Source organism: Tetrao urogallus (assembly GCF_951394365.1).
Source record: "Tetrao urogallus genome assembly, chromosome: 9".
In the NCBI taxonomy this organism is placed as follows: Eukaryota; Metazoa; Chordata; class Aves; order Galliformes; family Phasianidae; genus Tetrao; species Tetrao urogallus.
In genome coordinates this window covers 15,167,248-15,191,679 of record NC_136822.1, presented here as the reverse complement: position 1 = coordinate 15,191,679, position 24,432 = coordinate 15,167,248, and the positions used below count along the sequence as shown (strand labels likewise).

The window sequence follows — 24,432 nt, the reverse complement described above, 5'->3', positions numbered from 1 at the left end:
TATTTCAGTTTTCCATTGGTTCAGTCTTCTGCCTTTAAGAGGAAGCCTGGTGCTGCTCACTGATGGGGAAGGTTTTTCTTCACAGCAGTGGTTTGGGACTTTGCTCTACTTTTTATACGCAGCAACTCTCCTTTGCCTCTCTCACATGTTTCCAGCAGTCGTGTTTTTTAGATGAGAAACTGAGCCACGGGATTAAGGTGTGATACACATGGGATGATGGAACAAGCTGGTGGCTGAGCACCATCCTATCCAGGAACAACGCAGTGGAGGACGTGGTGCTGGTGCTTCTCATTCTTACGTCCCTCAGTGCGGTGCTCTCACTCCTGGGACCACAGCTGGGCCAGTCTGTAGTTGTCAGCATTAAGCTGGGCTTATTATCCTGAGCATTGCCACTCCTTGAGCACCATCCCAATCCTTGTCCTGCAGCACGTGGCAGCACAGTGCTTAGTTTCCAGCTGACCTGACGAAGCCCTGATCACATGCAGCAATTTTCCTTTCGGAGGCTGCAAAACGCCTGGGGACTGCCTGTATGCAGAACGTGGGATGGGCATGTGACACTGCTCCATTCGGCAAAGCAAACCTGCTCCAGACATATGTTTCCCCATTCTGGGATTTCTGTAGCTTTAACAAACAGCCCCAAGGTTTCAGACTGCTCAGGGGTTCCTGTTCCTGCAAGCCTCACCTCGCCTGACCCAAGCTGAGGCCCAGGATTTGTTCCAAACCTCTGGGTGTCCCACAGTCCAGCTGATGGTGGGCTCTTTGTTCTCCTAGTGATGGTAGCGGTGGTGCCTGCCTGCAATTGGTGACACGCTGTGACTGCATCCTGGGAGCCAAAGGGAAGGTCACACTGGCCACATTCTGGTCACCATCGCTGCTGCATAGCCCTGGCATCTCCAGAATTAACATTCTGATCTGATCTCAGTGTTCTGAGGGGCCACGTCCTCCCCTCTGGGGCCAGCGCTGCACCTCTCTGGTGAGAGGAGTTCCCATTCCTACTGCTGCGGAGCAACCAAAGCTGCTGCTCCATATCTGCAGACCATGGATGGCTAGCAGCAGAGTATGGGTACAGATCCCAAAGCTGAGTGCTGGAGTCCCAGTCTCCAATGTTCATCCAGACACTGCTCCGGCCTTTTACTACTGAGCTGTTTGGCCTTTCCACTGACTTCGTCAAGTAAGCATCCACATAACCAGCCCAGGCTAGAGCCTGGCTTTTCCTCACCACACCAGCAAGCGCGCACAGGCTCTGCCTCAACCTATGCTGCAACCTATGCTGCTGATTTCCATCAATTACTCATTAACTGTGGGAGTGGAGCAAGCTATAGGAGCCACACAACTTGCTAGCGTGCATAGGTCTGCCTCAACTTCTGCTCTCTGGGCAATGCTTTGCCCTTGGATTGATCTTGCCCTCTGAATCACCAGGTTTGTGGAAGAAAGATCGATCAGTGTAGATATGAACTGCCCTGAACTGATTTTCTGTGCTGGATTATGCTTTAAACGTTGCAACAGCTTTGAAAGCTTCTCCCTGTAAGAAAAAAAAAACAGGTTTATGTTGGTTGCTGCTGAGCATTATTTCTATTTTACTCTCCTAAAGCCCAAAATAAACAGCATATGAAACAAGATGGTGAACTTTTTCTGTGCTCTCTCCTGACCCGAATGATGAATTATAGCCCAAATTTAATCCACGTGGCGCAGCACTGCACCTCTCCTGCACTCTGACAAGCAGAAATGCTGCAAAAATAGGGCAGGATGATCAACACCTACAAAGTGTAGCACTGAAAGGCATTTGTTGCAGAGGCATGGCTATTTGGAGAAGGTGTTGAGATGAGGGAAGCGGTGTCAGCTGGGCTGTGAAGGCTCAGTGCCAAGCTGGGCTGCAGGGGAGGGAAGCAGGGGCACAGGCTTTTCTCCGAAACGCTGTTCACAGCAACAGTAATGTGAAGGCAGGATGGGTCACTGCCAGTCCCTGACTCAAGGTCAGGCTGGAGCAGGCTCAGGACAACCAGATCGAGCTGTGTGTCCCTGTGCATGGCAGGGGAGCTGGACTAGACGGCCTTTAAAGATCCCTTCTAGCTCAATTCTATGACTCAATGATTCTATGATTTATGAACTCCTGCCTCAAGCAGGTCAGAAGAGAGGAGGATTAATCTTTTCTTTGGTCCGAGCCCATCACGTCTGCTCTCCCTGCGGAGAACGGCAGTGCTGAGCCTGCAGGAAACCTCTGTGACTTCTTGCTCCTGTGTGAACCACGGCAGAACCCATCAGACCCATAACCCCTCTTATGTGGAACACGACCAAACCCATGTATTCTTAAAATCAGCCTATCCCTAATTATGCAACGAAATTATTGCTGATTATCCACGCCTTTGTTTGCAGGAAGCCGGACTGTGCTTTCCAGGAGACAAACCCAGCTCACCGCTGTCCTGCAATCGCTGGGGGACGGCGGGCACGGAGCGGGGACAGCACACAGCCTGCGGCCGCCCGGCATCGCACCCTCAATGGCCGCTGGAGCGTTGGGCGGCTCTCGGGCAATACGGCCCTGAGAGATCGAACCAGCGCTCCGCAGCACGGGACGCCTCCGTCCGATTCATTTCTGCGAGCTCCGAGCGGTGGGAGTGGAAAAGCACCGCTCGTGAGGAGGGGCCGAGCCCCGGGCGCGGTTACATAAAGCCTTTCGGCCGGGCGGCGGAACGCGGCTGCAGGCGGGGCGGTGTCACACGAGGACAGGGGGTGTGAGCGCACAGCCAACGCCGCTGCTGCGGGGGGGGCGGGTGATTTACAGCCTTTCGGCGGGGAACTTCCCCTTCGCGCGGCTGAAAGGCTGTAAATCACCCCCGAACCAGCAGCCTCTGACAAAGCCAAGAGCGAGGCAGGGCCGTCCAGCGGCACCGGGCTCGGCATGGTGCGGGGTGCGGGGTGCGCCGTGCCGCCCTGCATCGCCCCGCCTCGCATCGCACCGCGCCGCGCCCGCTGCAGCCCCGCGGCGCGCGCCCCCCACGCGCGCTCTCCCCGGCCCGCGGCGAACGTTCCAGACCCCCCACGCTGCGGCAGGACCAGGGCGGGGCGCGGGAAGGGGGGAGCGAGACGGCCGTCGCACTCTCGAGGGATTCTGGGAAATGTAGTTCGTAGCGCGCGGCGCACCTGGCGGAAGCGCGCGAGGGGAGGACTACATTTCCCGTGAGGCGCCGCGCGGGAGCGGCCGCCGCGGCCCCGCCCTTCTCTCCGCGCGTGCGCCGTGGGGGCGCCGGAACCGCTATAAGGGATGTTGTTTGGCTGCGCGGCTGCTGAGTGGAAAAGCCGCAGTGGGGGCAGTCGGCGGGCGGAGGTGAGCGGGGCCGCCCCGCTCGTTGCCGGCGGCGGGACGGAGCGCTCGGTGCGGGTGAGGGGGCCGCTCCCTGCCCTGCGAGGAGGGGGTCGGGCCCCTCGTCCCTGTGAGGGGAACCGCGGCGCCCGCAGTGCGGGCCGTGCCCGTGGCGGGGGCTGAGCGCGGCGCTGCGGGGAGGGGCGGTTGGTTGGTGTGGCACTTTGATCCTCTTCGGCCTCGCACTGGGGGCCCGTAGTGAGGCAGCGCTCAGGGGTGGCCCTGTGCATGAAGCTGGCTCAGGCCTCTGGAGCGAGCAAGTGGTTTTATAGGGAAGGAGTGTTTTCTGCAGGGTGCGTAGGATGACTCATCTTAGTGTGCAATATGTGTCTGCAGGGGGATGCGTTATTCTGGACTTGGTGCTGCGAGCTGTGGGGTTTGAGCCATTATCGGCGTTAATGAAGGACTTCAGGGCAGGTTTGAGCTGTGCATAGTTTCTGAAGGTTTTAACACCACGCTGCTGTTATTTAACCTGTCAGACCGCATAATGGTAGTTCTCAGGGGGGGGCTGTGACTGTATTCCAGTGCACTGAGAGCCTCTGTGCCATTTATAGGCACCTCAGGGTGTGTTTGAACTAGTTCAGAAGAAGCTGGGATTATGGGACTTCGCAGTCAGTTATTGCAGCCTTATTGTCATAAAACTGCTCTGCAGTTGCTTTCTTTACTTCTAATTACTTTGCCTCAACTATTTTTAAGGTGCTGGGTGTGACATCTAACAAAGTGCAATTTGATTCTTTCCAGACTGCCGAGGTGCAAACACAGCTGTAAACCCTGGCGTTTACAGAAGATGAAAGACATCGACATCGGAAAAGAATACATCATACCCAGTCCTGGGTACAGGAGTGTGAGGGAGAGGGCTGACTCAGTGCAGCATGATGAGCAGGAGGGGTCAAGGTTTCAGCATGCTAAACACCAGGTCGGTTTATTTTCTTCCTTGTTTGTTTTGCTGTCTTTGCTTATTAAACGACATGCAGCAACCTTTCTGCTGTGCCAGCTCTGCCATAGGTTTACTACCTTGAAGGTCAATGAATGTTCTGTGTGGAAGAGGTCATTTCAAGGAGTACTGTAGTTATCTTTATAAGAAATGCGAGTTCTTAGTAAGCATTTTTAACTTAAATGTCACTGACTATAAACAGAATAACTTTTTTTTCTAGCATTGGGATCTTGATGTGAATCCAAGCTTTTGTACTTGAGAGAGTCATCACAACCAAGTAAGAACAGTGAAGAGCTCAGCTTAAATCATGCACCGTTTAGTGCTGGCAGTGGAAGAGAAAGCCTTAATCATGGCATGTTTTCCTCAAGGATTACTTTTCTGAAGCAGATGTCAAGCATTAATAACATGGTTCTTTCTTATTCAGTATGATTTACTTCCAGCCAGATGGAAAACTGTTCCTTATGCATCTGTACACTTAATGTGGTGCAGTCATAATTACTTCTAATTTAAATAGAGAAGTGAGTCTTGAAATAACCACCATCTCAAAGCTTGTATGTTGGTGTTTTAAACATGTAGCGTGGAGCTTGATGAGAATGTATGTCCTGCTACCCCAGTGCTGAAGGGCAGATGTCCATTTCATTGAAATGAAAACTCCAATTTGGTGGAAAATGTGGTCTGGAACTAATTAACTGATGACACTTGAAAACTAATGATATTAACTGGTTTAAATATAGAAATATTTTCTTGCATACACTGTTCCTAACCTTTCAAAAAGCACTGTAATGCTAATGTATATGTGACTGAAGCTGAGGTTAATGTTGCCTATGTGTAGATTTTCACAATGACAGGATGTTTGTGAATGTGTTTCTAGGTGTTTCATGCGGGCTACCTGTGAGTGTTCTAGTCTACAAGGGTTGGAAGTGGGAAGACTTAACGTATTTGTATGGAAGAACTGTGCAGATTGCTTTTTTTTTTTAAAGGCTGAAATTTTGCTGCACTGTACAGGACACTGAGATGCAGTCTGTTTCAGACTAGAATTACCTTGTTTTGTCGAGGCTGAAAGCTTTTGGGCAGGTGCTTTGCATGCAGGCTAGTAGTGCTGCACTGCTGCTGTTGAGATGGGAGTGATTTGCTCTGCAGCAAAGCAGAGCGCGGCTGTTTGTCGTCGCAGGCCCTGCAGCTCCCGGTGTCCCTACAGGCTCTATGACTCAGCAGACTCTTGCTGCTGATGTACAGAGGAAGGTGGAGTGATTGCATTAAAGCAGGCAGTGATGCAGAATTGGGAGCCCTCTGGAGTCACAGCGCGGCTTCTTAACTGCGTTCATTATGTTCATGTCATTGGCTTGCCATCCAGCGAACAGCATCCAGTAGCAAATCTGCTCTGTCAAATTAATGATGACAATGGTGATGCTGTTGGTGGCAGCTTTATTTCCCAGGCAGTGGAGGAGGGTTAAGCAGTAATTGTGTGGTGTTTCTCCCTGTTGGTCTGCACAACCTAATTGTTTCCTGGTTTAACTTCTACGGGCAGAATCCTGAGAGCTGGCAAATGTGTTTGAATTGATTTTTTTTTTTTTTTTTTTTTTTTTTTTAAGATGAGTGAAATAAAATCAGCATTTTTATTTTCTGAGTTGAGAAAGAGCAAGTCCTACATACATGCACAGTGTGGCATTAACATTTCTGATTAGGAGGTCCTTCTGATCAGCTTAACTCGATTGCTGTGGTCTTGTTAGTTTTGTTTTTTTTTTTTACCTCTACCAGACTTGGTGCCTATAATTGCAGGGTGACAGCTTCAGGTAACTGATTGTAAAACAAGGATTCTGTACCATTTGTGATTACTAATGCAAGAAAATAGCTGATTTCTTACCTGGAGCTTTTTTTTCTGGGGTAGAAGAATGAACATAGTTACCTTACTAATGTAAGTTCTTACAAATGGGTCTGTTACTTCACTTGCTAGTTGTCTGGTTCAGTGCTGTCAAGTGTTGAATTAACTTTGAGCTCCAACTTTTGTTCTCTTCTGCTAGCTTGTAGCTTGGATGTTTATAATCAATAAACACAAACAGTGCTGAATTTGTTGCTGAATGTGAGTGAGACTAAATCCTGCTTACTTGCAAAATACTGAGGTTAAGGCTGAGGAACTGTTGTCATAACACAGCATCCAAATCACATGTTTGCATTAGCACACACCACGCTTCTTCCTTTCAAATTGAAATAAGTTCTAGTTCCTGCATTCTTAGCCGTACCACTTTTTAGGGTGCTTCATAGTTCCTTATCAAAGGTAAGCAAAGACTGAATTTTGGGTAGGATTGACCTCTGCCTGTGCAGTCAGCCCAGGTGTGTAACAAAGGGTACATGCTGTAGCTTGTCAGTGTCCAACCTTTTGGCTTGCGTGGGCTGCATTGAGTGAAGAGGAATTGTCTGTATAAACTGTATATTGTAAGTAAGTAACAGCTCCTGTTTATTTTGAGACATTAAAAAAAGAGGGCAGCAAACATAAAGCTAGTGGGTTGGACATCTATGTGGCGTAGCTCTTACTAAGCAAACCAGTGCTTCAGGGGGAAAATGGGTGTCCTCCAGTCCTTGATCCCTTATGAGCCCTGGGACTGGGTCAGCTTAAGCTGGCTTATTGGGCACATGTTGGTTACGTGCTGTTCTCAGAACCCTCTGGAGAGCTGACATGAGAAGGAGCGGTAGGACCACAGCAGTGCAGATGGAGGGCTTAAGCTGTGGTGGAACTCCGTCATCAGGGCAGCTGAGTCCAGCACACCATGTAAAGAGCTCTTAGTACCCTTAATTTTCTTGTAGAAATTCTAGAGTAGGTTTTTTTTTTTTTAACTACCTTGGCCTGAAGATGACAAACCATAAGCTTGACTTGTGTAGCAATAGCAAGCTGATGCTGCAAGAAGTCTAAGGCAGTTACTTCACCACTACCTTAAAATCTGATGCGAAGGTTTGGGGCTACTTTGCAGTATCGTAGTGCGTAAGATAGAGTTCTTACTAACATGTTGCATATGTGTCTCATAGCAGAAGGTAGAGCTGCATGATACCCTGTGAAGTAGACACAGGGCCGTGCTCAGGAAGCACTGGTTAATGGCCCCTGCAGGTGACCACCTCTCATGGGGTACAAGAAGGATAATATGACCTTGCTTTCCTGTTGTTGCCTGTACTGCAGCATTTCTGTACAGACCTGACTGCAAGTGAACAAGATTTGTTGATTCTCTGAAAAAACTTTGGTAGGTGAAAGGCTGATTTGACTACCAAGCCAAGGTCCTGAGGCCCCTTCGTGTATCTTGCTCTTTATCTTAATAAAGCTGAAGACAACTTATGTAAGGTCTTTCTGTCTTGACACGTGTGGTGTTCAGGTTTCCTGCTGAAAGAAGACTATTAGTGGGTGTTCATGACTGTAATGGAAGAGAACTTCTAATTCACTTCTTAGAAGCTCAACTGCTGTTCAGTCACAACTATAAAGATCGCTTCTTTGAAAGGCAGGAGCTTTTCAAGCAGGCTTCCTGGAATCATTGAAATTATGCTGCAGTATAAGTAGATCTCCCATTTCCTGGTGCTTAATGAGGATGTTGCTATAGAAATGTGGGCCTCTGAAATAGTTAGGCACTCTGGAACTGAAATTCAAAAAACCCAGTTCTTATTCCTGAATAAGCATCTGCAGTGTGCTCTTAACAGTTGATTTTTAGGTCTTTGTTGGAGACATTAATGTAGCTTATAAAATGGGGTGTTAACTACATGTTCCCAATTCATAATACTGTACTAATTGGGTTTATTTTATCTTTGGGGCATTCTTTGGAATGAAGATAACTTCTAGGTTTGCTTGCTGCCTAGCACTGTAATCAGTAGGCATCACTTGTAAGATGCTATTATCCTACCAGTGAATGGCAATCAAGGGATGCTTTCACATAATGATTTCTTCTTATACCTTTAGGACTCCTTGTTCCCAAACACTTTTGTGCTCTTTTGTTGTATCTGAAATAATTGTAGCTCTTCTAACAGAAGTAATGTGCCCTGAGGAGCAGGACGAGACCTCATTGTGTCCATAAAATATAGTATAAAATGACAGATAAGAAAGGGAAATAATTTCTTCTGAGAGTAGTTTTGGAGTAGCTAGTTTCAAATGGAGGCTTCTGTGCATGCTTTTGATGGAATAGCAGGCAAGTGAGTACTTTGTTCCCCTACCCATCACATTTGGAGCAACAGAAGAGGATGAGAAATATGTTCTCACGAAACACAGTACTTAAGAACTCAATTCTTGAAACTCTAGTCTGTGTTAATCTTAGGACACTAATGTAAAACGTGTGCTCAAAGCTGATACTGAATTTGACTGTGTTCAGGATTAGCTTTTGCTGTTGAGGCATAATAACTTCATCTAGAGCATCTGTGGCAAGCCTAAAGTTCAAATTCCTAACAAAATTTGATAGGACTGAATAGTGTTGTACTGCAGAGACTCTTGAAACATGCAGGAAAAAAACATGTTGCAGTTTTAACTTGGAGAAACCCTACTAATGTTCCTGTCCTCATCTTGGTCTCTTGTTTTTCAGGTTTGTCCTTGATAGCTTTTTCCAGACAGCAGAATGCGATCAGAACTTGCTGGAGTTGATGTAAATCCTTCAAGCACTAATGGCCTTGAAGTGATTTATCACTGTTGGGCTGTGCAATAGTCAAATCATCTCTAACTTTCAACCTCTGCAACATCTGGAGTGTCTGAACAGCTCTGAACATGTTCAGAAATAGGGCTGTGAATGTAGTCTGGGTCCTTGTGCCTTGGCTCTCCATGCTTGGAGAAGGCCTTCTGGGCAGCTTAATATAAGCTTTTAGTTGCAGGGACAATCAACAGCTAGGGCTACATCTTCTGGACGACTTGGTATTTTCATGATGTAATAAACACAGAACTAAGAATTGCTGCCTGATTTGGCTTCTGTGGGCTGAAGGCTCTCATGGTCTCTGCGCAAGAAGGCACTGCTGTATGACTGACTCACAGGTTGCAGTTAAAACTGCAGCAGCTTCGGCTGTTCCAGTGTTCACTGCATGAAAAGGTGAAGCTATTTGACTGCTGAATCAAGCTGGCAAAATGTTGGACTTGTCCGTGTCACTGGTGTTGGGCTGTAGGCACATATAAAAGCAGAGCAAATCTGGATGTGCTTATTTCTTGAACTTACAATAGCTGCCATTATACTGTCTGTATACTTGAAGATCTCTTAACTGTTAATAGCAGCCCCCACACCAGTGCAGTATTGGATGCCTTATTTTCTCAGATTATAACTATGTAGAAGGTCATAAAGCTGAGTTAATGTTGCCACAAAGCATTTAAAGAAATAAACCTGAGACAGACACAGATGTGTAATGAGATCTGAGGCACTGATAAAGTGATTCCTAATGACTAACTAGGAGATGCACCACACCTGATACAGCCTTCTCAGTAGTGCTGTAGCTGAGCAACTGATGTAGCAGGGAATGTAGGTAGCTTTGAATAGATGAGTTTTGTGGACTGTGCCTGCAAAAAGTGCTGGACAGCTGTAAACCCAGCAAGGGTGAAGTTTTAAATGGAGAGTTTAGGGTATATGCTGTCAGTAAGGTGTGATGGAGAATCAGTAACTCCTATGCACTGGAGTTCTGCAGTGCATTTCATGTGCTATCTGACCAAATGCAGCATGGTGTGTGGAAACTTTCTGTTAGTAGGTCTCTAAAATGGTGGTGGAGTGCTAGGCACAGCCCTGTGGCTGTCATGGAAGCTCATTAATACGGATCTAAGAGAGTTGCCAGGATGATCTAATGGACCTGGAGAACCTAACTTGAAATGAGTCAAACCTCTTCTGTGAGGAGTTCTGATACTTTCAGATACTGAGGTGGTTGTTCGTCAGTGCTCATATCCTGGGGTTAAGGCAAGTTGAGGTCTGGACCGCACGCTTGTTTCACAAGCAGTCTGTATTTCAGTCTGATTTGAGACTAAGATAAAGGATGTCAGAGTCAACTTATGTTAGGAGCCCTGAGGTATTTCTGAGCTTACTGGTTCATTTGCCAGTTGAGCAGAGTGCCCTTGAGTTTGGAAGCATGTATTGGTACAGAAAGGATTGTAGAGTAAAGGCTGTATAAGGCCTGGTAAGCGCCCTGGTGTCAGGGCTTGTGCTGTCATTCCCTGCTGGTTTCACTGCACAGCACGTTGAGTTTAAGACTCAGTGACTATTCCTGACTTGATACATGCATATCTTCTGTTGTGACCCAGCTCCGGTGTGTCCTGACTGAAGATATTAGTCTAAGAACATCTCAGCAGCTGAGCGAATCAGGAGCCAAACGTTCAGGTTGTGCTGGTATGGTTGCTCATTGAGGAGCTGGCTGCCCAGCTCTGTGCTCAGAGCACACTTGAGGTGCTAGTTCTGTAAAGCAACTCACAGTTCAGGCAGATCAATATTTTTTCCTTCAACAGGGTCTGCTGTTGCTCAGCTGTTGATGTATGCAGCTCCAGTGCTGGGTAAGAAATACACAGGCTCAGATCCAAGTGGATCCAGTGTCATTTGTTTACAGGATCGTGAGTGCTCTTCTGAATGCGAAACACCACATGGATCCATGTACACTAGAAACCTGAACAGGGGCACAGCTGCTAATCAGATGCATACACAGCAGCTGCTGTTTAAAAAAAAAAAACTGAAATGAATGTGATATGACCAACCATGTAGTTCTTGGACTGTTAAAATAAGTGGGTTTTCCAAGGCAGAGGTTAGACTGTATTGCCTCAGTGCTAATTGAGGATTCAAGGGCAAGGTCAAATAAATAACGTTCTTGGAATAAACTGATGTATTTGTCCTCAGCTAGGACTCTGTGCAGGGAAACACTATTCAGACTCACCACAACCATACCTACCATGCCTTGTTTGGCTATAGTCTAGGTACTGAGAGACTGCTGCTCTAACTGGAGGATTTATCTTTATCAATGACATCGATGAGGGAATTGAGTGCACCCTCAGCAAGTTTGCTGACGACACCAAGCTGAGTGGTGCGGTTGATACGGTGGAAGGAAGGGATGCCATTCAGAGGGACCTCGACAGGCTGGAAAGCTGGGCTCGGGTGAACCTAATGAGGTTCAACACGGCAAAGTGCAAGGTTTTGCATTTGGGCCGGAAGAACCCCAGGCACCCGTACAAGCTGGGAGGAGTGGTCCTTGAGAGCAGCTCGGCAGAGAAGGACCTGGGGGTCCTGATGGACGAGAGACTCAACATGAGCCAGCAGTGCGCTCTGGCAGCTCGAAAGGCAAATGGGATCCTGGGCTCCATCAGGAGAGGGGTGGTCAGCAGGAACAGGGAAGTGATTGTCCCTCTCTACTCGGCTCTTGTGAGGCCCCATCTGGAGTACTGTGTCCAGGTGTGGAGCCCTCAGTACAAGAAAGACATGGAGATTTTGGAAAGGGTCCAGAGGAGGGCGACTAAGATGATCAGGGGGCTAGAGCACCTCCCCTATGAGGACAGGCTGAGGGAGTTGGGCTTGTTCAGCCTGGAGAAGAGAAGGCTGCGGGGCGACCTCATTGCAGCCTATCAATACCTGAAGGGAACCTACACCCAGGAGGGGAGTAAACTCTTCATAAGGGCTGACAATAGCAGGACTAGGGGAAATGGATCCAAGTTGAAGGAGGGAAGATTTAGGTTGGATGTTAGGGGGAAGTTCTTTACGAGGAGAGTGGTTAGGCCCTGGAACGGGCTGCCCAGGGAGGTTGTGGATGCCCCGTCCTTGGACGTGTTCAAGGCCAGGTTGGACGGGGTCCTGGGCAACCTGATCTAAATGTGTATGTTTGGTGGCCCTGCTAGGCAGGGGGGTTGGAACTACATGATCCTTGAGGTCCCTTCCAACCCGGGTGATTCTGTGATTCTGTGATTTATAAGCTCAAGACTGGCTTTGAAATCCTGACCCAAGTACTAGTACAGCTTCTGCTCATTAAAAACAAAACAAACACAACTGTGGAGCTCTTGTATAATGTCACATTGCAGTGTTAGAGTGTATGACTGGATTTTAAGCTCTTGAATCACTAAGCTTTTGTAGGAAGTAAGAACATAACAGTTCTTGTTTTCTTAAGGAAAAGACAGCACAGCTGCTCTTCTAGGTGTGGATATATGGCCAGTGCTATGAGGAGGTGTTCTTCCCTATGGCAGAAGCTGAGAAGCAGGCAGAGACCTCTGCTTGTCAGGAGGCAGAAGAATAGAGGCCCTCATTTCTTGCCTTAGTTCACTGCAGCAGTCCTGGAAGCTCTCTGATGGCTCCCTCCTGTTGGTGCTGTGTGAATTCTGCTGCTGCCTGTGCTGTGTGATCAGTGCATGTAAACGTCCGAAGGATCAGTGGCTCTTTTTTCACACCCATTGCCTATTGCTGTTTCTTCTCCCAGGAGATGCCATGGATGAATGATGCACCAAACTAGTCTTGAAAAGCTCATGTTCTCATCGGGCAGCATATTATATAGCATTATACTTAGAGTAGGCTGGGAATCTAATGCTGCAAATCCTCTTAATTCTGTAGATCATACACTGCATCAGATCCAGTGAAAGGAGAAGAGGGCAATTGCAGTAATGGAATACAAAGTCAAAAGAGCACTTGCTGCTTTACCAGACAAAAGCAAATGTTTTGCAGTCCCACGCACTGACACTAATACTTCACTTCCAAATGCTCTTAGTTCTGGTGATGAAGGCAACAGTACTTCAGCAATGGCTTGTGCAGCCTGTAAAAGTGGTGTATTAAAGCCTTGTAGAGCTTTTCTCCCTGGGATGTTAAAACCTCGTGTTGTGGGTGGCATCCCTGTGTGTGGCAGGGGGTTGGGGTTGGGACTGGGTGATCCCTTCCAACCCAAGCCATTCTGTTATTCTGTGATATGCTTGGAGAGAGTCAGAAGAACTGCTGGGAAGGACACACTTCAGAGTGTTGCTTCAGTTCTTAAGCTAACTGGGATCAATTGGCCCTATTCTTCCCAATCCCATGGAAAGTAGTGACTAATCTTGCTTTGAAACAACGATCCTTTAATGCAATTTCTTAAATATGAAGCTTTTGTTCAGCCCAGAGTCCTAATACAGAGAATGTTCTAAGCATCACTGAACAGGGCTAGTAATCACTGGATTCAGCACTTCTCGGTGTGCTGGCCTAGTCCTGAGCTGCACTGTGCTTGGCTTCCCACTTGCCTCATCTTATTGGGAATTTGAATGTAGGAGTGAGGAGGCCTGCTGAGCTTTGCCTTGTAAATAGGAGAGGTGGGAGTTGCTGTTCTGCTGTATTGCCAACTTGGTTCTTTACTGCTTGAATAAACCAATTTTAACTGTACTGTTAAATTAGCCACAGTAGCTTTAATATTCAGTGTCAGCTGCAAGCACTGATGAATAAAACTTTGTGTCTCTAGTTTGCCAGAAGATGTCTAGGTAAAAGAAGAGATTTTCTTCCTTCTCTGTAGCGATCTGAACCCTGGAAGGTCTGCCTTGCAGAAGATGAGATGGTGATTGTCTGACTGGTGGGATTTGATTTGCATCTTTGTTGACTTTGTTGACTGCAAACAAATCCAGTTCTTTCTGCAAGAAAAGTAATGGATGGAAAGTCTGCTTTCTCTGGCCTTTAAACATGTCTGGTTTTGCTGTTGTCATCTGATGCTACAATTTACAAACCAATAAATTGCCACAGCCTCTGCTCAATGTGAGATTGCCTGTGTGAAGTGCTGTGACCTTGCTGGGCTTTTTTCATATCTGCAGCACAGCTGCCTCCTTTTTCTTCACCTGCTTCATCAGCCCTGCCAAAATAAATGCCCTTGTTCCCTGCTTAGGAGGATATGTCTATAAAAGCTGCTATTTCTGGCTCTGCCTTGTATCACCGTGTGTGCTTCCCATCACTGTGAGCAGTTTGTTGACCTTGTACAAGGAAATGATGATTACATCTGCTGGTAGGGTTTTGTTGCCTGTAGTTTGCATGCAGTCAGAGAGGGGCAGGTGTGTAGCGACGCTGCCCCAGAGTGTTCTCAGCAGCATGCAGCAGAGGGATTATAAGCTGAATGGGTTCCTCACTTGATTTTCTTCACTGTCTATTGAATTGTATTAGCCTGCCCCCAGGTGTGGCACGGCTTCATCAGATGCCAAGCACAGAGCCATGTCTTCTGTTAGAAGCTGCCTGTGCTTTCAGGGATTTTATGTGCAGACCACCAACTGTTAATAAGGTATTGGGCAGAGTTCTCTGTTGCCCTCTGTTGTCATGTATTTAGAGAGCCATGATGTACTTCTGTGAGTTCAATTCTCCCATTTGTAGTCCATTTATACACGTGCCTTGTGTGGAAAGCTTTACTTTCTCCAAGAGTCCTGGCTCTTCTGTGGTCATTCTGTAGTTCTCTTTGTGCCACTCATGACTTTATGGACCTCTCATATACCTGATTCTGCAGGCCTTTGTCAGGCAGTGCCCTGGTCTTCTATTAGTTTATTTTTCCTGCTTTTGCTGAGACAGCTCTGTTGAGCAGCTTCAGAGTGAGTGCTCAGTAATTAATTTTTTAGTGAGCATTTAAGAACACTAAAAAAAATGCAGTCTTGCAACTGTGCTTTCCTATTGAAAGCTGTTCTTGTGTGTAAGTGCTGAAAAACATTATATTTATCCTGGCAAATAGTCTGTTTTTGATTTTGGGAGTCTTGTTTTGGACTCATCGGTCCTTCTTGTGTGCTGTGAAAAGCAAATAGCTGCGACGTAGCATACAGTCAGCAAAACAGGATGCTTGGGCAGAGCTGCCTGGGGCTTTTGCAGATGGGTGGTGTGGCAAAGTGGCTGTGAATTTCTCTGCAGTATCTGAAAGTATTGGTGCAGAACTTTCCTCTGCTGCAGAGTCCTTGCAGACGTCTGTGGCAGATCCCATATTAATGCTGGTTAGGGTGGATTTGGTAAGAGGTGGGTCGGTAGTTTGGTAAGGATTGAGAAGCCTTTCAATTTGGGGCGCTGTAGATTTTGGATTATTCCATGTGTCGGGGTGTTGTAGCATTTTTTGTTTTCTCATTCTGTTGTCTGTTTTTGTAATCACAGCTCTAGATTTGGATTGCTTTTTGAGGCCGGGACCATGGGCTGCTGACACCACGCTTAGGCAGCATTTAAGCACTTGGTTAAATAAACGAAGGGCAGATTTATGCTGTCATTATCAATTTCCTGTTCTCGTCCTTCATGCGAATGGGAGCTAATTGTGTTAATTTGTTACATGCTTAGGTGTTAATATAATACAGTCAGGCTCACTTAAAGGAGTAGCACTTCTAGACAAATCATGTAACACAAGGTTAGGAATCAAATGCTTGCTAATGATGACCATTTAAGGCTTCGGGGGTATTGTGTTTTTAGGAGGCTGCAAGGCAGTTTCAAAGGAATAAAATAACTGCCCTGGCAAGGCACCAGATAAGGGTAAAGGTGGTACCTTCAGAGGTCTGGGGGGAGGACCGGCTGGTCTTTAAAGGTCCTTTCCAACCTGAATGTAACAATTTTCTGGTATCTGTGTTTGCAAGACACACAGGAAGATTTCTACCAGAGTCCACAGAGTATCTAAATTTCAAAGAACCAGAAAGCACACAGATAACATGGCTCTGCAATAAATGGTCCATTAAGTCATCAGATCCAGTAGTGAGCCCTTTGCAAGTGAAGATAGCAAGCTTATCTTCTTCTTTTGCCACATGTAACTTCAAAATATTTGTTTGAACTCTGCAAAGTTTTGACTTCTCCATATCTCTGCTGCTTACTTTCTCCTGTAAGATTAGATTTTAAAGGCTGCATTTTTCTGAGGCTGTGGGAAGACTCTCCTGAGAGAAATCTTGTGTTATAAGTGCTTGTTAATCAAGTTGCTGAGCCGTGGAGAAGCATGGTTGGGAGCAGATAGAATTACTATCTTTGTTCCCTTTAGTTCAGAGAGAATGAGAAAAAATGGGGCGTGTGATAAAGTATGTGCTATTCTGCATAATGTGTCTTTTTCGTTGATCCAACCTCAGGTGTTTTTGAGGAGAGTTTGATAGGATTCTGAAAGTAGTCTGACTTTCCTGAGGGTAGAAATATCCAAACTGTACTAAGAGGGGGCAAGTTCATTAAGAATGTATGTCTTAACCTCACTGCAGAAGCCAGTCACTGGTTCCTTGAATTTACAGAGAACTGATGTAATAACTGATTCTGCAATTTCTTCCATCATGTTTCCTTTCCTTAAAACTTCTGATCCTGTGACAGTATTTGAGATCAATCTCTCCATTTATCCTTTGAATACACAGACATGAACTGATGCTAAATTATTACACGAATGCAGCAGTCCATTGCAGATCTGAGATGTATGTGCCTCCTGTGACTTTCAAATCTGTCCTCTACGACATTTTAGTAGCACTGGAGGATGTTGCAGTGACCTATAGAAGGAGGAGGCGCACAGTTGCAGGATTCAGGAGTTGTGGACTTCAAACACAGCTTTGACTCTTCTGTCTTTCTTGTGAGAGCAGATTGAATGCCAGGATGCCTTGGAAGCAGCTGCTCGCGCAGAGGGGCTTCCACTGGATACCTCCGTGCATTCCCAGCTGAGAATGCTGGACGAAGAGCATCACAAGGGCAAATACCACCATGGCCTGAATGCGCTGAAACCCATACGGACCACTTCCAAGTAAGTCCTTAGGCTGCAGGAGAACCGATGCAGCATTTGCTTCTCAAACCTTGTACAAAGTGGGATTGCAGCTGTGGGTCTGGTACTGAGAACGTTACATTGTGTTCAGCCAGTGTGACCTGCATGGGCCGTTTGGAACTCTGAGTGCTTTGAATAGGAGGCTCTGTTTTTCTCAGGGCTTTACAATTCTTCTTCCTTTTTGTAGAATCATAGAATCCTTGGAGTTGGAAGGGACGTTTAAAGGTCATCTAGTCCAGCTCCTCTGCAGTGAACAGGGCTATCCATGACTGGATCAGGTTGCCCAGAGCCTTTTCATTTGTTTCTGATTTTTCTTTTAGACACCAGCACCCTGTTGATAATGCTGGGCTTTTCTCCTGCATGACCTTCTCCTGGCTCACTCCTTTGGCCCGCAGAGCATACAAGAAAGGGGAGTTGTTCATGGATGATGTATGGTCTTTGTCAAGGCACGAGTCTTCAGATGTCAACTGTAGAAGGTAGAAACATCTTCTCTGTGTTGTTTTTGTTTGTTTGTTTGTTTCATTTTTTGTAAGTTTACAGGCATTGAAAAAAAATGTGCTGGCAAAAAAAAGAAAGCATTGATGCGTTGCTTTTTGTCCCTCTCTTTAGTACTGTTTGTACTAACTATAGGTATCTCAAGATGCAGAGATTTCCCCGTACCTCACAGAATATACCCTGCATTTATTTAACTTGAAATTATTACTGAATTATTTTTGCTGTGAGCTAGAAAGCATTTGGAGCTTTCACAAAGAAGTACCTGTGAGCTTGAACCTGCCTTCATGGCAAAAGGTTGGTAGCATAAGACACCTGTTCCTATTAGGCTGGAGAGATTGTGGCAGGAAGAGCTGAAAGAAAGCGGGCCCGACGATGCTTCTCTCCGGAGGGTTGTGTGGATTTTCTGCCGCACCAGGCTCATCATCTCCATCGTGTGTCTGATGATCACGCAGCTCGCGGGTTTCAGTGGACCAGTAAGTAATATCCATCCTTTCTTTAACCACCCCGGAGGGCTCCATCTCATGGCCAAGTGCAAAATGTGAAGGTTTCATTGCGGAGTCATTTAAATGTTTTGACTAGCTAGAAATTTCGGGGTGAAATTTCGGAGTGTTACGATAATCCGAGATAGGTTTCCTACAGCTGTGGATCAGTTGCTGAATACCGAGGCCAAGTTCTTGGAAAAGGGAGGGGACTTTTAGATACCTTGCAGGAAATGCACACCTGTTTGTTCTCTTTTTTTTTTTCAGTGTAGTTTAAAGTTATTCCTTAACTGACACGTGATCTCTTTGCATAAAATTCTTATGTGCAGGTCTTTTGTGTTGTGTTGCTTTTTCCTTTTGTTTTGAAATTCTGTAAATTTATCTTGCAATGAAACACTGATTTTAGATTATTGGCATTAATAGCACAGTCTTCAAGAAGTGGAACCAAGCAATTTTATTAGAGCACTACTTAAAAAATAATTAAGCAGGTCTGGTCAGACAGGTTTCGTGTAGAGTTTATGTTAGAGTATGTTATTGCCTCTAGAAGCTGCTGCAGTTTGTTGTTATGGGTCGTAATGAAGATAACAACATATGGGAGTTGGCATTCACAACATCTTTGTCACCTGTTTGTTGCACGTGCTGTGCAGATTTGCAGTTGAAATTTTGACTAAATTTATTCTCTACACATTTCCCTTGAGGAGTAGGAGCAGTATTACTGCTAGTAGTACACGTTTCAGTGTGCTGGTAAGCTGAAGGTTCATTTCTGGGGTAAGTACACCTGGGTGCACTGTTAGGTGGAATGTCTTTTTTAAAATGTTTTCCAGCTTTTAATGTCTTATCAAAATGTTCTTCTGCTTTTTATCCCTTTTTAAAGTTTGCCTTCTCTTATGTAAAATGAATGACAAATGTTTCTGTGGTCTTGTTTTCATGGTAATAATTTGTCTCACGTTAGTTATAAAATGTACAAACATACTGTGGTAATTAACAATATATCATGATTAAGATTTTCACAGCACTAGCTTTCCCCAAGAAGAGCTTCTGTCACTGTTTCACTGCAGGGCTTTTGCAGCTGCTTTTATGTTTAGTAACAAACTTGCAGCAGGGTGTTCCCTAATTTCTGTAGTGTCATCTCAATTTCTCTCAGCCAAACTGCTGAATGAAAGTGGGAAGGGAAAGGGAAAAACAAACCAACTTGACAAGGCTGGGAGCTACGACTGCAATTGATGTTCAATTTGGATAATTTAAAATCATCTGGGGACATTGCCTGTTTGCAGACAACCTTATTCATTTCTCTGAATAAGGAGCAATATCCTCTTACTTCTAACATTTGGCATGAAAAATGAGTCTTTACCATCCCTCCTCCCTGTTTTTTTTAGTGGCATGCCTCATGGATATGCCTGTGCTGTCTCCTCTGGTACATTAGTGCTTTCTGGTGTTGTTATGCCCTTTCAGTCACCTGAAGGTGAAAAGGGAGATCAGGAAAAGCACTTGACTTCATATATTGGTGAAAACTGGCAAAATGGAGTTAAACAACTATATTAAACTTCAAAAACTTGGGGTGTCTGTGACCTTGAAATGCCAGCCAACAGCTGTGGCTTCGTTAATGAACATTGTGATGGTTATAACCAGAAAGGCTTCTGTCTTCTTCTGTTGATACCAGATCCTTCAAGGGTCTTGCTTTTATTTTATTTCGTTCATCCGACACAGTACCTAAATCTGTAAAATGCTCAGATAGCCGCACGTGTCAGACTGCCTCGTCATAACCATCGGAATGTATGAGTACGGGTGAGATGCTTTTATCTCCCAGAAACATTCGCTGCCATTTAATCAGCTGCCAGCACTTCACGTTGAGATGAAGGAGCAGAGAAGTTTTGTTTATGACCGAACACAGTTTAACTCCGGGTCTGAACGTTGTACCCATTTGCAACTGTTCAGAGCTATTCTTCCTGTCTGGGAGATGGGGAAACTTGCCATCTTAGTGGAGTACAGCTTGACAGTTTGGTCAGTTATTGGAGGGGGGAGTGGTAAGCTGGTGGAGGTAAGTTTCCCGTTTCCCAGTTGGCTCCAGCTGCAGCCCGCCCCGCTGCCCGCCGGCTGCGCTGGGATGCCCGCGCTGCAGTGGGACCAGTGACAGAAGCTGTTCTTTAGAATTTTCAGGATGGCTGTTTTCTGCGTCAGGATGAGGCAGTCCTGCTGGGCAGAGCCAACGCCAAGAGCGAAGGTAAGGTAATGTTTATTCAATGAGAATGCTTAGACAGCCGAGCAGCTAGTAGCATCTGCTACAGTAATAGTCGCAGGAATTCCTTGTTTCCATTAGATCGTTTTAAGTTTGTACTACAGCTTTCTTGTTTTGTAAATAACTTTGTGCTGGATTCTTTTCATTAAATTAGCTTGAATTCAAGTAGTATGTGCTTATATGTAAATGTGAATTCCGTGTGACTTCTTTCCTTTCCCTTTTCAAAATTCTTTAATCTGCTCTTTCCTCTTTCTTTCTTCTGGGAAAAAAAAAAAAAAAAAAAAAAAAAAGGGGGTTTAATGTCTGGTCTCTATTTCATCATGGGAGATGCTGATTCTATAAAACAGTGCTGAAAAAAAATGCACTAAAAAGTTTTGGGAGGAATGAGACCCCAGGAAACATCTGCTGTCTTTATACATCCTCTCTTGGAGACCTTCAGCAATGCTGTGGTGTGCGAGAAAAGGCTTGCAGTCTGCGACCATGCTGAGTTACAGCTCGTGAGGAAAAGGGGGATTTTCACCCCAGTGCTCAGTGACTCGGTTGCATATGTTGGATTGAATACTGGAAAAAAAGAAGTCAGTAATCTTCTTAGTAACTGCAAACCAACTGTATGCAGTTGTCGTCCAAACAGTGGATGTAAAACTAAATCCGAGTAAGGAGAAAGTTGGAGTGCGATAGGTCTGTGAATGTGAGCTCCTCACATTTGTGCAGGGATCGATATGTAAATTTTCTCAGTTGCCATTCTAGAAACCAATGGACATCTGGCTTTAATTCACACCTGTGAAAACGAAAGAGCAAAATTATTTCCAGCATGTTTCCTTGGTTCTGACACGCAGAATTATTTTCCTCAGAACAGATGAGTTCGATCTCCATTTTTTTCCTGTTATTTGGTGCTGGGCTATAGCTTTCAATACCTTTGCTGAAATAGCGGGGTTTTGTTTTTTCCATCTCTCTTCAAACTATAAAACTATGCAGAACTCTTATTTACAAAACGTGATTTAGTCAAGAGGACTTCAAAGGACTGTGATGAAAAAGGCTTCTCACATATTTTCTTTGGTCTAAAATTTTTTTGGGTTGCTTTCCGTTGTGGGCAAAGGTAATTCTGCTCTGTAGTAGCATATCAAAAGCACCAGTATCTTAAAGCATCTTGTTGAAAAGCTGTCTAGGAAAGCTCATTTTGTTACCCACGAAGCCTTACAGTAGCATACATTTTAAAGCAGATTTCAGAATTTGTGCAGCCTCGGAAGCCTCTCCTGTTGGCACCTGCAAATTTGACTTCCTTTGGACTTCATGAAAACACACTGTGCTGTTCTTGTATTTTATAATTGTGTATAGTTTCAATTATAGTTTATGTTAGAGGCTAAAACTGTTAAATATTAATAACCCTTCATAATTATCTTGTATGTGCAGATTGTATATTTATACAATTCTCTACCTGTTGTACCGTGTTTGTGAGATGTTACCGTTTAAGATGATGCTTTATTTCAAATAAAAACCTGTTGTTTCTCAGTCAATAGTATTTAATATTGCTGATGACTGTGAGTTGTATGATGTTACATTGTGCCGTTGGACCACAGAGAGCTCGAGGTGGGAATTGGTGGTTCTGGGGGCTACGTTCTTTCTGCAGGTCATATTTGCAATGTGATTCCTGAGGTAAAGTGTTCACGTTTTGGGGGGGAAAGGGTACGGGGAGGGATTGAGTGGTTAATTTGTTTTCTTTTCCTTTTTTATTTTCCCTGCCCCAATGATTTGTGGCGTTGCGTACCTTGTGCTTTCTGCTTGTTTTTTTCTTTACGATTAAACTGCTGATGTTTATTTCCAGGAATGTTTTGCAAATGTCCTTCTCACTCTTCCCCTCCACAACTGTAGGTACATTGTTCCTTTTTATCAAATAAGCACGTTTGAAGCAGACCAAAGATAAAGTAAAAAGGTCTTAATGTCACGTAAAGGAATGTTTTTATTAATGTGCTCAGATGTATAAGTAGTGACTATAATTTAAAACTCTTCTATATGACGATGCATTGCTTTCAGCTAACTGACAGATTTATGTTAAGTTAGAAGACACGGGATTAGAAGCGTGCTGCAAGGAATGTGGTGCCAATTGAACTCTCTTAGTAAATTTGGCTCAGCACTCGGCTCTCAGCAGGGCTGTGTTACAGTGCTCCTTGTTTGTCATCTTTTAGTTCTCGAAAGAAGACGCTTTCTATTTCAGATGGCTCTTGTGAAAGCAAAGTAGCCTACTTATTTCTAACTTAACATAAAGTTGTTGCCTGGTGGTCCTCTGGGATGATGGGGTGTTCACGCAAGCTTGCATTTCTTCCTGTAGGCGTTCGTTGTGAAACATCTTTTGGAGTACACCCAACAGAGTGAGTCCAACCTGCAGTACAGCTTGTTTTTAGTTTTTGGCATCTTTATGACGGAAGTAGTGCGGTCTTGGTCCCTCGCGCTAACGTGGGCCTTGAACTACCGCACGGGGGTGAGACTGCGAGGAGCTGTCCTGACGATGGCGTTTAAGAAGATCCTCAAGCTGAAGAACATCAAGGAGAAGTCTCTTGGCGAGGTGAGCTGCCGTGTCGTTTGAGACGCAGCTGGGCGGAAAAGGGAGTGCAGTGTATTCCTTCGAGAATGGACTGCGCCTGAAACCCGCATCGTCTGTCACGTGTGTTTTTCAGCTCATTAATGTGTGTTCCAATGACGGCCAAAGGATGTTTGAAGCTGCAGCAGTTGGCAGTTTGTTGGCTGGGGGCCCTATCGTGGCCATCTTAGGAATGGTTTACAATGTAATTATTCTGGGCCCGACAGGCTTCTTGGGCTCTGCCGTCTTCATCCTTTTCTACCCAGCAATGGTAAGTTGAAAAGTTAAGATCCGCTTCATTCAGGCCAGACATGTGCGTGGTTCTGAACAGAAAGTGTTGAAATGTGTGAAGTTAAGGCTGTTTTTGGCACTGCGTGTTACTGAAGGTGTTCCTAAAGATGATGTGTGAGAAACAGAAATTTGGAAACAGGAAACTCAGAATGATAGGAAAAAAAAAGAGACACCACAAAAATAGGAAAGCTAATAGATTGGATTTCCAGGTAAATACTTGTAGCTAAATTAAACTGCAGTGTTCAGGCAGAGGTTGGACATCTTGTGTATGGGGACTGAATTTTACGTGCTTCAGCCTAGAGCGTATCGCTGTTGAGCTCAGTGGAAGGTGTTGAGAAGTGCTGCACCTGGAGGAGTGTGCACTCGCTTGTTCCTGCTTCCAGTTCTGCTCAGCTGTCAAATAACTTCTTTCTGAGTTTTACTAATAGTGTACCATGTTACTTTTTGTTTCAGATGTTTGTATCACGCCTCACTGCTTATTTCAGAAGAAAATGTGTATCAACAACAGATGAACGTGTACAGAAGATGAACGAAGTTCTTAATTACATAAAGTTCATTAAAATGTATGCCTGGGTCAAACCATTTTCTCAGAATGTTCAAAGTGAGTTCACACAACTTATAAACGTGTCCTGTTGTGCTGATGTCCCATTGCTGAGTACCTCGGTGTATCACCCTGGCATAGAACCATAGGTGGTGATATACACTTGCATGTTGTGTATGTGCTCCTCTGAAAAATACTCCAAACTCAGTTCCCCTATTTATATTTCTAGAAATTCGTGAGGAAGAACGTAAAATCTTGGAGCGTGCGGGCTACTTCCAGAGCATCACTGTGGGAGTGGCTCCCATAGTTGTAGTCATTGCCAGCGTGGTGACCTTTTCTGTCCATATGATACTTGGCTACGATCTTACAGCAGCTCAGGTAAGTGGTTAGTTAATTGCAGTGTTGAGTTCCTTATTGTACTGCTACTGTAACTTTTCTGTTAAACCGTTTCTCCTCAGCCAGTTCTCTGCTGTGTGCCAGTGTGGCTGACAGAAGTGAACGTCCGGTGGATGCAGCAGCAGCAGATGTAGTCTTGTATTTTGCACAGAAAATGTTCCATGCTGTTTCAGCCCTGACCTTCCTCAGGCTGGTGTTAAGATGGGTGTGAATCAACACTCCTTTCCACTATCTGGATACAATCTTGGGATGACTGGGTGTTTGATTTCACAGTGTGCTTGTATGCAACCAGCACAGATCTGTCCTCCCTTGTGACTTAAGACAGAATTTGAACATTGCTCTTCACAAGTAACGACGCAGACTTTGCCATCTGCTTTGTTCTGTGGACCTACAAATGTTGATGTCTTGATTTGTTACAAAGCTCTGTTCTCTACCATTCCAGAGCATGTTCAATCTTTAAAGGGTTATTTGTGATCTGTAGGTCGTTCCTATGGCTTTAA

At 45.2% G+C, this 24,432-nt stretch overlaps 1 protein-coding gene across 2 annotated transcripts in view; it reads left to right on the top strand.

The window, feature by feature from the left end:
* Positions 1 to 4,145: 4,145 nt before the first annotated feature.
* The window catches only part of ABCC5 (ATP binding cassette subfamily C member 5), a gene marked incomplete at both ends in the record, with an annotated part of 36,944 nt that continues 16,657 nt past the window's right edge, over positions 4,146 to 24,432 (top strand). The window contains 8 exons of one of the 2 annotated variants that reach the window (XM_079539559.1): positions 4,146 to 4,274; positions 16,744 to 16,901; positions 17,240 to 17,395; positions 17,740 to 17,887; positions 22,456 to 22,689; positions 22,802 to 22,975; positions 23,449 to 23,596; positions 23,766 to 23,914. In XM_079539559.1, coding sequence (XP_079395685.1) covers positions 4,146 to 4,274; positions 16,744 to 16,901; positions 17,240 to 17,395; positions 17,740 to 17,887; positions 22,456 to 22,689; positions 22,802 to 22,975; positions 23,449 to 23,596; positions 23,766 to 23,914 — 1,296 coding nt within the window. Of the gene's footprint in view, positions 4,275 to 16,740; positions 16,902 to 17,239; positions 17,396 to 17,739; positions 17,888 to 22,455; positions 22,690 to 22,801; positions 22,976 to 23,448; positions 23,597 to 23,765; positions 23,915 to 24,432 lie in introns of both variants that reach the window. The other variant, XM_079539558.1, reaches the window with a different exon arrangement.